Source organism: Mastigoproctus giganteus, chromosome 2 (assembly GCF_048544385.1).
Source record: "Mastigoproctus giganteus isolate SK-2022 chromosome 2, ASM4854438v1, whole genome shotgun sequence".
NCBI classification, from domain to species: domain Eukaryota; kingdom Metazoa; phylum Arthropoda; class Arachnida; order Uropygi; family Thelyphonidae; genus Mastigoproctus; species Mastigoproctus giganteus.
The window spans coordinates 248,862,883-248,875,029 of NC_143576.1; the positions used below are offsets into that span (position 1 = coordinate 248,862,883).

Sequence of the window (12,147 nt, forward strand, 5' to 3'; positions counted from 1 at the left end):
GGGATTGCAGAGACATTATCTCTGAAAGCACTTAATCATTTAATGCCTATGAAAAGCAAAGGTAGTTGAATTAAATCACGCCTTCTATCTTCCTTTTATCAAAATTTCTCACTCACTCCTAATATAATATACCTATATGTCAAAAATCAGTTGTCTCAGGGCAAAAGAAAACCCAATGAGAGAAATTAAATATTAAGGAATAAGATATCATTGGTAGGGTTTAACTTTGTAGGGCCACAAGTCATTGTATTACTAATGATTTTGTCCCCCCCAAAAAAACAATTTTCACCCCCTTTGGGGTGATATTGCCCTTGTTGAGAACCCCTGTTATGTAGCATCGGCCAAGAAAAAAAAAATCTCATTTTTCCATTCCCTCTGATAAAATTTATTTAATCTGCCCACTTCCACAGTGCCAGATGGAAGTTTTTTGTGACAATCAGAAGAAACTTCTCTCTGGCTGAATGCAAATTTTTGCACATTGACCCTACAATACCATCTTTTTTTCAGTTTAAATTTTTGTTTCCTTATGTGTGTTGTCTTAGAAAGAATATTATGTTACCATTGTTTAGTGGTCTGAAACAGTTAAAGCCTTAAACACTTCAATCAGAATTTCTTGCAGGTGCCTAGTTTCCAGATGCTGCAATTTATAGAATTGAAGTCGCGCGCGCGCGCGCGCGTGTGTGTGTGTGTGTGTGTGTGTGTGTTAAGCACCCTTTTGTGCTTCTGACTAATCTTGTTGTTCTTCTCTGCACTCATTCCAACAGATCAACATTCTCCTTAAAATGAGGCCTGTGTACCGTTATCAAGATATGGCCTAACCATTGCCTTATACAGTCACCTCTTTCTGTTAGCAGAATTCCTCTATAACATTGACATAATGCCATGAGTTGGTCTAGGAGCCTGTCTGCGCTGCTCAGAGAGCTTCATCTTGGACTGTACATTTATCTCAGTTCTCTTCATTCTCCACTACTTTGTGTGGTACCACTGAATTAGTATATTATTCTGGGATTATTGCTGCTCACATGCAGTACCTTGCATTTATTATTGTTAAACCTCAACTGACACTTCTCAGCTCATCTGTCCAATTTTTTGAGGTTTTGTTGCAGTAGTATGTCTTCCTGGCATTCACCACCCTGCTGACCTTTGCATCATCTGCAAACTGAGATAATTAGTTTGATATGCCGTCAATAATAAATATTGAAAACAGGAAGGGCCCAGCACTGAACCCCGAGGAAATTTACTAATAATAATAGTCCAAGAAGTCAGTGCCCAATTATAACTACCTTCTGTTTTCTGTTACTCAATCATTCCCTTATCCCTCCTATTGTGTTTGCATTTTGGTTACACTTATTGTGTTCGGGTCAGTATGACCCGAGTGTCTGTGGGTGTCGTTTTATTGGTGTTAAATTAATATGGCAGTAATGTGTTTACTAAATAATAAAAGAAATAAGAATACAGTCAGTCCTTGTATAACACGTGTTTACACTACATGAATTTGATCATACACGATTTATAAATGGGGAACGATATCATATATAACACGAACCAAATTCACTTATGCATGATTCGCCTTTGTGTTTACAAGAAATGGCAGTTGAACATGGAATCTCCCCAACTGAACACAACACAATAGGAATGAAGAGAAGATTCTGAAAATGTATTTATATTTTTTATATCAGTGAAGGGGAAACATTTCACCATAATAACGTTAAAAACCCACACAATTCCAGCTATCGGTATTATTGCAAATGCAGTATTATTGAGTTTACTACCCATTTAAAACAGATTCCACTAGCAGAAATGCAACTGGAAATTGTTTTTATTGTTTTATGGTAGTGACCTCCAGAAATGTGCTTTAGTAAAATGTGAGCTAGTGAGGTGTTAATAGTGTGTCTCTGCCTTTATGGTGTTGTTTATTTAGTTGATACATGTGTGCAGCTTCGTTTATGTGTATCAAGCTTGCCTCCCAATTTTGTAATTGTGCTTTTTTCCCTAAAAATGAGTAAAATACTTAAAAGGTGTGAAAAGGAAGCATCCTGGTGAAGACACTACAGATTCAGAGAGAAAAAGAAAAGCAATATTGATAGACAGAGGTGGACTGGGTCAAAAATTCTTACCCGGGAAAATTTGTAGCTACCTCATACTAGTGTTTATGGCCAAAATCACACTGGCTTCCAACATCTTCTGGCTCCGGCCCATGGGGTTTCCCCCGGTAAGATTCATGGCCAGTCCGCCTCTGTTGATAGAGAAAAAAACATGAAATTGTGAAACACTTTGAGCAAAATGAAAGATCATGTGATATTGCACGTGCTACAGGCCTAAATGAGACAATGCCGAGAATTAGAGAGAATGCAGAGAAAATAAAAACAACTTTCATAGCAGGAACAACTCAAAGTGTAACAAAATCCATTAGATCAAGACACAAAAAATTGAAAGAGGTGGAATGGCTGTCATCTGTTTGGATAAAAGATCAAACAAAGAACAAGTTTGCTTATGATAGAAGCGAAAGCATTAACAATATTTTATTACGTAATTATTTTATTACGATTATTTATTGTGTTTGGTAATGTTTTGGTTACAAATGTGCATTCAGTCTTGGATGGTCGGCACCTAACCCTATTTTTCCCATAGGCCCTATTATTTATATTGCACGAGGATTTCTAGGAACACAACAATCGTGCTATGCGAGGACTGACTGTATATGTAGCATTTATTGACCAAAAGATTGTTTACGAATGGCAGTAATGGATAAACAGTTGTTATGTACATCTGAAAAACATAGTAGTTATATCATACATTTAATTTTTTACAATCTTGGCAGTAGTAATGTACATCAGCTTTACATACGTATTTTTAGAAATTAAAACATAGTATATTGGTTTGTTGTCCTTTGAAGAGGGACAAAAATTACATCCTTTACACTTATTTGTGGTCGGCTGTTCCCTTGCTTTGGCAGTTCTGGTTGATGGTCGTGCTCTTCTAACCATTTCAGTAGCAGGAATACTTCGAAGAAGGTGTTTTCTTTCTTTCAGTAAGGGAGAAATCAAGGAATTATCCAGTTCTTCAAGAAATAGTCGACATTTTGTAAGTTTGCCAGCATTCCAGGTTGGATTTACTTTGAACCACTGAACATAGGCATCGTAAGCAGAAACGTCCATATTATAAAAGATAGACATTGGCCATCTTTTAGTTTGTCATCTGCATGTGTATGTTATAACCAACTTGTCTAAAGTATCTACAGCACCTTTGGTTTTATTATAATCTAAAATCATACACGGCCTTTTATGATCTTTATTACACACACTGGAATCGTGGTGATAGGTGCTCATGAGTGTCACATTTTTATTCCGTTTCGGAATATAAGAAACTACTGTTGTGTTATTGCTGAAGTAGAACTTTGAAGAAAGGGCTTCCTTCCTGTTGCAGACCAATTCGGTTTGCAGTTCAGGCTTGTTTCTTTGAATAGTACCAAGTATTTATTTTCAATAGCATCTGCCCCAGTTCGTAAGATGTAACAAAATTATTACACGTTATGTTTTGCCCTTTTAGACCTTAAGTAAGGTCTAGCACAACTCTTTTACCTTGGCCTTTTTCTGGAGGTTCACCTTTTTTTTTTCCGAGGTATACTTGCATGTTATATGCATAAGCGTTTACAGACTCACATCTGTAAACTGTTACATTTTCGTTAACATTATAGACCGTAGGTAGAATTGCAACCCATTCATCCCACAAGTCCTGTATGGCAGCTAATTTATCAGTCTGGTGATGTTGTGATCAGGTTCCTTTATCGTCAGAGGGAATTATTCGCAAAATTACATGGAATCATTGTAGGGACATCATTGCCCTGAATATAGGGTGGCCTACATTTCCATCGCATAGGCTGGAGGTTGCCTCCCCATGAGATTTATACACTCCAGCTAAAATCAGTAGGCCGAAATATGCTTCTAATTCAACTACTGTTAGTTCTTGCAACTGGTCATCATAAATTCTTTTTCCTTCTAAATTTGACATCTTCAAAATTAAGTTTACAATTTTTGGCATAAAAAATAAGCAGTAGGAGGATTTTATATCATATATTCTAGACGTGTACCTTGTTGGTCCAGGATTCAATGTAATAATATTTTCTGACAAAAATCTTCCTTGTTGATTAGGTGTGTTGCAGTTCCACACTATATTGCCATTTTTTGAGATTACATAATTAGCCACAACAGCTTTGTCTGAAATCATAGGTTCCACTTCATCATCCGTTTCACTATGCATCTCTACTTCAGACAAATAGTCCTCTACTTCAGAAGTACTATCATTACCATAAGAAGCATACAAAGGATTCTCAATTTCACTGTCCATCAACAATCGCTTAGTACACAACAGTTTCTTAGTCTTCAATAATTTCTTCCTACTGTTGTCTCTTAGAGTAGCACCAGGCTTGATTTTTACCAAGAAACTGACACACAAGTGCACACTGACAGATATATGCGAGAAGGCGCCAACAAGCCCCCACCAGCGTCAACAGGCATCAACTTGTTGTTCACTGCGCGCACATAACGCACATGTTGAAACTTGTTTAAGAAACGTGGTAATGTAAGTTATTTCTATGAAAATAAAACAAAACTAATAAAATACAGTCAAACAAATAAAACAAAAACATAATAATTTGCTTTTCGTTTCTTAAATTTTAACAAAACTGATTGTTGGGTCATATTGACCTGAGCACAATAAGTGTAACAATTACATTTATAAAAAAAAACTAACTGTAAAATTTTTTTGTCAATCTAGGTACACCATTATTAGGGTAAATTAGGAAAAGTCATAGAGCGGCATCAAAATATTTAAATAAATATAGGATTTATTGGCATTAAAAGAAGGCAACCGGGTCATATTGACCCGCGAACACAATAGGAGGGTTATCCATAGCATAATTTACCCTCACTACCAAACTGCTCTAATTTGTACAAGTCCTTCATGTAGAATAGTGTCAAAAGTTTCCCGAAGTCTAAGTATACGATGCCAAAATTATTTGCATCCAATTGTTTTGTTACTGTGTCATAGTAACCAATCAGATTAGTCAGAAACGTTATCCCCCTTAGCAAAGCCATGCACTGTGATTTCTGTATAACCACATTCCTGTCAAGATGATCTTGAAATACATTTATAACCACTGACTCCATTATTTTACAAGGAACTGAAGTCAAGATGTCAAGCTTGCAGCTCTGTAATTGCCCACTTTGATATTTGTTGTCTCTTTGTGAGTAGCACAGACATTGCACATCTTCAATATATAAGAATTTCTTCTTAATCCATTATGCTTTCATAATTATGGACAAAGGTTTGCTTACCTCTCTGGCTGTTTTTTTTAATATAATTAGATTCCATCAGCTCAGGTGCTTTATTTACTTTTAGCTTCCTGCACTTTCACAACAATTTCTTTTTCGCTTTAGTGACAATTATCACAAAACATTTATGCTCCCAGTTATAACTTGGTATTCTTCTGGTATTCCCATCCCTAAAAACTTTCTTATGTGTGAATGTAAATGCAAAGTATTTATTCTGTTTGTCAGAAATCTGAAGAGGCTCATCGGTTGATATGTTATTCATATGTAGTGGGCTACATTGACCCACTAAATATGAATAGCTTAACAATGATATAACATAGCATAAGGACGAAGTGTTATGCTATTCATATCTAGTGGGCAAAGAAAAGTAGCTAAGAAATGGATTTTTGGCTACTTTTCTTTGCATTCTTAGCAAGGACCTCTCATAATCTGGTTTAGCTTTCCTACCCCCACCATAAACAACCTGTTCCTTTACTTCCTTATATTTACCCCAAGTATGGGCTTGGCAAACCCAGGGTCCTGAGAGCTGGATATCATCATTCTTCTCTTTCTTGATTTCTTTGTGATTCCCTTTTAACCCCCCCCCTCTATATTTTTTTGGCTGATGCAGCATAAGCCTCAGGCTTCCTTGTATCATATGGCTAATAATAATAACCTGAAAGTATCTTACATAGATTATAACATAATTATTAAAACAGCATGCCAGAATCATTGGTCTTGCCGGAACTGTTAACCTTGTCACACATTCTTTGTAATGAAACAAATCTTGATGAACTGCTTCACTACTTGAAATGCATAAAGATTATATAATAATCTCTAAACAATATAACATTGAAGAACTAGTCGGACACAGTTTGACCCAGGAGGCGTTTGTGCCAATAAACCTCTAACACAACAACATTCAGGCGCCTCCGTAGCCAGGTGGGCAGGAGCAGCAGTGCGTAGCACACGCTTCTTGATTAGACCGGGGTTCGAGCCCATGATCACCAAATACGGAGGATGCGGAAAGGTCAGGGAATGATCACTGCATATCCCCGGAGCAATATGGCCTTAGTTGCTAATGCTCCTAAACAACAACAACATTCATTTAATTAGTTAAATAAAATTCATTCAATTAAATGTGAATAATACTAATTTAACCACATGGTTTGTTTAAATGAATTTTATTGTAAAAATTCCTGTATATCATTGACAATACTCCATGAGCTACTCTTGCAGCCCGTCTGCACTGCTCAGAGAACTTCATATCTGCCTGCACAACCACCCCCAAGTCCCTTTCATTCTCTACCTCTGTCAGTGTAGTACCACAGAGTTGATACGTTGCTTTGGGGTTGCTGTTTCCCATGTGTAGTACTTTACATTTGTCAATGTTAAACTTCATTTGCCACCTCTCAGCCCATCTGCTCAACCTTTCTGGATCCTGTTGCAGGAATGATATACAGGAATTTTTCCAGCAGGGATAAGGAAGTGATTATTCCCTTGTATAAGGCAATGGTCAGGCCACACCTAGAGTACTGTATACAGGTCTGGAGGCCTCATTTCAAGAAGGATGTAGAGCTGCTGGAACGAGTACAGAGAAGGGCAACAAGATTAGTGAATGGAACAAAGGGGTGCTCTTACGAAGAAAGGCTTAAGTTTTGCAAATTACAGTGTCTGGAGACTAGGCACCAGCGAGGTGATCTGATAGAGGTGTATAAAGCCTTGAATGGTTTGAGCACGCTCAATTCTGAGGGATTTTTCCTCTAGCTCAGAAAAATCACCTGAGAGGGCATAAATTCAAATTGAGGAAAGACAGATGTAGGATAGACGTGCGCAAATTTGCCTTTAGCCAGCGGGTGGTTGGTTGGTGGAACAGACTTCCATCCCTTGTAGTGGAGGTTGATAGCCTAATTAAGTTTAAGGCTCAGCTGGACAGGTATTTTGAACGAACAGAGGGGTGAAGTGGAAGTGGATTTTTTTTTTTTTTTTTTCTTTTTTTTTTTTGGTTGATGCTGCATAAGCTTGCTTTCTTGCATCAAATGCCTCTATTAATGCTAATGCTAATTTCAGCTAAACCACTAATATTATGTAGAAGGGAGGGTAGTCTCTCCTAAGCATATGGAAGAAACTGTGTTTCATTATTGCTGATCATATACTGATAATCTTTGTAATTAATTTCTGATATTTAAATCATTTATATAAAAAGCACAGTAACTTTTCAATCTTTTTGTGTATTTCAAAAACTTAGTGCAACAAGTATAACTTTACCTGGTCGAGTATCTTTGGATCACCACCAGCTTCTTTCAGCATTCTGAACAGCTCATAATTTCCATTTTGTGCAGTTATATGTAGGGCTGTTTTTCCTGTCTATTAAGATATAATAAAATCCTTTGTGAATGAAGTTATTTAATTCCCTAATAGTTATTTATTTTATAGAGGTTTTTATTATAGAATCAGTTTGGAAGGTTAGTGTGATATACAATAGGATGGTTACATTGAGGGATAAGTATACTATTAGTTATATTGAAAACATTTTTTTTTTAAAATGAAATAAATGTATTGTTACATTCTAGTAAAAAGAAACAATGTACACTTGTAAAAATAGCATTAAATTTTTAATTATTTATTACTAATACATAACAATAATGAAGGTTGGAAAGCATGTTTGCTTTTATCTGGTCATCACCATCAGCCATTTTCAATCCACTGCAGGATGAAGGCCTCTCCAGCAACTTTCCAGTTCCTTCTCTTTTGAGCACTGGACATCCATTTACTACCCACAAACTCATGAATTTCATCTATCCATCTCCGCCTTTGTCTTCCAGGTTTTCTTCTAGCTCATCTTGGGTACCATTCTGTTATTTTCTTAGTCCATCTGTCATCATGTCTTCGAGCTATGTGTCCTGCCCAAGACCATTTTAGTTCTTTAGTTTTGATAAGAATATCCTTTACTTGAGTTTTCTGCCTAATCCATGTGTTTCTCTTCTTATCTAACAGTCTGAGTCCCAATATAATTCGTTCCATTCTTCGCTGTGTAGTTCTCAGCTTCTCTTCCATTCTTTTGGTGAGTGCCCAAGTTTCACTTCCATAAGTCATGGTGGGGAGTATACATTGGTTCATTATTTTACGTTTCAGACAAACTGGGATATTGCTCTTCAGTATGTGACTATATTTCCTGAATGCTATCCATCCAAAATTTCTTCTTCTCTTGACTTCCAGCCATTTATCATTATTACAGCTAATAACTTGTCACAGATAAGTATATGACTCCAACTTTTCAATTACTGCTCCTTCAATCATTTCCCTTTCTGTGGCATACTTGTTCATCATTACTTTTGTTTTAGCCATATTCATCTTTAGTCCAAAATCCTTACTAACTGTGCATAATTGATTAAGATTTTCCTCTAATTCTTTGGGATCGTGGCTTATGACCACAATATCATCTGGAATTCGTAGATGGTTTAGGTACTCTCCGTTCACATTGACATCTTTCTACAACCAATCTAATCTTCTGAAAGCTTCCTCAAGGGCAGCAGTAAACAGCTTCGGAGATGTTGTCTCCATGTCAAACTCCTTTCTTGATTTTAAATTTCCTACTGTTTTTGTCTAGTCTAATAAAGGAGGTAGCATTCTCATATATTTTCTTCAAAATCATATGTGATTTCTTCAAAATCTATGCCTTGTCTTTCCAGTGCCCGAAAAATTGCCTTATGCTGTATGGAATCAAATGCCTTTTCATAATCCACAAATTCCAGGCATAATGGTGTTTTATATTCATTTGCTTTCTCCATTAGCTGTGATATTACGTGAAGGTGATCCATAGTTGAGAATTCTGTCCTAAAGCTTGCTCTTTCGGTTGATTCTCATCAAGTATTCTTTCTAATCTGTTAGTAATGACCCTTGTGAACAACTTGTAGATGTGGGATAACAAGCTAATTGGTCTATAATTTCCAATTTCTGATTTATCTCCTTTCTTATGCAGCAAAACTATGATTGCATTATTCCACTGCTTAGGCATCACACCTTTTCTAATGCACTTTGTGAAGAGCCTTGCCAGTGTTTGTGTTATGTCTCTTCCTCCCAATTTTAGCAACTCTGCAGTAACTTCATCTTCCCCTGGGGCTTTCTGATTCTTCATTTTCTTCAATGCATGTTCTACCTCATCAGGAAGAATATCGGGTGTGTCGTATGTGTTGCTAATTTGCAATCCATCTTCCCTACTGCTGGCATCATTCCCTCACTCCTTGTATAATTCTCTATAGTAGTCTTCTGCTATTTGAATTATGCCTTCTCTGCTGTTTATAAGTACACCCTCGCTATTTTTTCAGTTTCAGTATCATTTGTCTTTCTGTATTACTGCTCATGGCTGCTGATTTAAATCCTTTGTTTTCACTTAATGCTTGTTCTACTTTTCTTTTGTTAAATCTTATGTCTGCTCTGAGTCTCTTTCTAATATCTCTGCATAACTCAGTATACTCAATTTTCTTCTTGTCAGTGTTTATCTTGCTGTTAATTTTTCGCCTTCGGTTCATCATAACAAGTGTTTCTTGACTAATTTTTTCTTCTTTGGATTTCTTTTTCCCTATAGGTAGGTTTCTTGAGCTTTATCACTTTCAGAAAGTTGTAATATTCCTCATTGATATCTTGGTCCTGAGCAGTCTACAGAAGCTTAAACTTGTTCCAGTACTTACTGCTTTTTCTCCTCTTTTGTTATCTCAAAGTACTTTGTGTTATTTACTCGAGTCAGTTTTTTCCTTTCCTACATCTATATCAAGTGTACATCTTACCATTCTGTGATCACTTCCAACATTTACCTTATTCAGGACGGTAACATCATTCACAATATATCTTCTGTTAGTGAGGATGAAGTCAATTTCATTAGTTGTTAATCCATGTGGACTCTTCCATGTCCACTTTCTGTTCACCCTTTTCTTGAAAAAAGTGTTCATTACTGACAATCCTTGAGATTCTGCAAATTCCACAAGTCTTTCACCTCTTTCATTTCTTTCACCAATTCCAAAATTTCCTATAGTTCCCCTTTCTGCGCTGTTTTGTCTTTTTCCCACCTTAGCATTGAATTCCCCCATAATAATAGTGTAGTGGGTTTTCTGCACATCTAGAAGACTCTAGATGGTGTACATTTCTTCAACCTCTTCATCATCATGGATCGATGTTGGTGCATAAATCATAACCTTTAGCTTGTACCTCTTAGAAATATTGAGTATTAGTCTTGACACCCTTGGTGATGTACTTTTGAATTCCAAAATGTTGTTTTTTAAATCTTTATGGACCAGAAACCCAACTCCACCTTCACTCCTTTCACTGTTTCCATTGGTGTACAGCAGATTTCCACTTGATAAACTTATAAGTGATTTATTTCTTCTTCTTGTTTCAGCCAAACCGATGATATTCCAATTCACATTTTCTAATTTCTTTTCCAGCTCTAATATCCTGTCTTCACTGATGAGTGATCTTACGTTGTAAAAGGCCAAGTTCAGTTTCCGTGCACGGCAGCCTGGTCGTACCTAGAGATTCTTAGCACCCTCTGCTTCTACTCTGATCTTCTGGCTGCCATAAGAGAGGGAGTGGAAGCCGCTGGGGACTGAGGGCCATTTGTTTTGTCATGCTGTCATATGGTGGAGGGTTTGGTCTTTTCCTCTTCACGCTGACCAGGGGTCTTGAAGAGAACCACTCTACACGTTCGTTGCCACCTAATTGACCTGACAGGGCTTACCATCGAGAAGGTGTGCATGAGTGGATTTTAGGGAGGCAGGCCAACTGGACTTCTCCTAAATCTTCTGTAATAGAAAGATCTTGGATCCAACAGTGTTTTAGACTGAGTGTCTGATAACACACAGGATACCTTTTCCCCCTTTTATCTGGTATTTTACATTAAATCTTTTTTGTGGAGTAAAAGTAAAGTGCAGCCATTATCAACCCACTGCAGGGTGGAAGCCTCCTCAACAATTCATGCTGAGGGAAGTGGACCATAATCTGCCACGCTGGTCCAGTGCGGGTTGGCAGATCGACCGTATTCAGCAGGCAGGGGCTTGAACCCCGGTCTACTCAAAGAGCGTGTGCTACTGCACTCCCGCTCCTGCCCACTCGGCTACGGAGGCCGTTCCTTTTGTGGAGTATTATTATTATTATTATTATTTATTTTTTTTTTTTGTGGAGTATTATTATTATTATTATTTTTTTGAGACATGCAAGGCGTTTTTATTAATTTTTTACATTTCTACCAATATAATGGAAAAGTCAGTAATTTCTTTGAGTTCATGGCCAGGAAAGTTTTTCAGGCAATGTAGTTTTCACTGCTGCCTGCACCACCTTAGGTCCTTGGTTAATCTTTTGTCAGCTGTAGGGAATTGTAAACTAGAGTGATTCTTATTTTTAATAACCTTTATTTTATATGTGCAAAATTTATTTGATATTTATGCTGCTGGATGATTCCATTTATAAATGGCTACAGACAGTAGGATCCTTCAGTTGATGGGACTGGATTTTGTGCTGTATTTGATTGTTATACTGTATTTAGTTAGAAGGTACAAATTTTTCATGATTTTCTATCAATAGCTCTCATTATTTGCTAGTTTCTTAGGGCACATGTGAAAGGTATTGAAATATGATAATGAATTTACTGGGAACATATAATTTAAGTATGTGAAGTTTGATATTGCCATCCTGAGGGGAAGAAGTTCTTTTGACCTTAGTTCTACTAAGTTAACAGTTTTTTGAAGACTGATAAAACAAGTGAAATGTAACTGAAGTGATAATTTTTCAAATTGTTTAAGTCAGATAGACAGATACTAACTGCACATTTCTGAATATTTAA

The 12,147-nt window shown here is 36.8% G+C and overlaps 2 protein-coding genes across 2 annotated transcripts in view; one reads left to right on the plus strand and one right to left on the minus strand.

Moving 5' to 3' along the window:
- The window catches only part of LOC150090365 (uncharacterized), a 314,634-nt gene that overhangs the window by 106,891 nt on the left and 195,596 nt on the right, over nt 1–12,147 (plus strand). The gene's annotated exons all lie outside the window — the stretch shown is intronic.
- The window catches only part of LOC150090366 (uncharacterized), a 331,637-nt gene that overhangs the window by 63,216 nt on the left and 256,274 nt on the right, over nt 1–12,147 (minus strand). Inside the window, exon 18 of the mRNA XM_090387860.1 lies at nt 7,581–7,679. Within this exon, the coding sequence (XP_090243986.1) occupies nt 7,581–7,679 (99 nt within the window). The remainder of the gene's footprint in view (nt 1–7,580; nt 7,680–12,147) is intronic.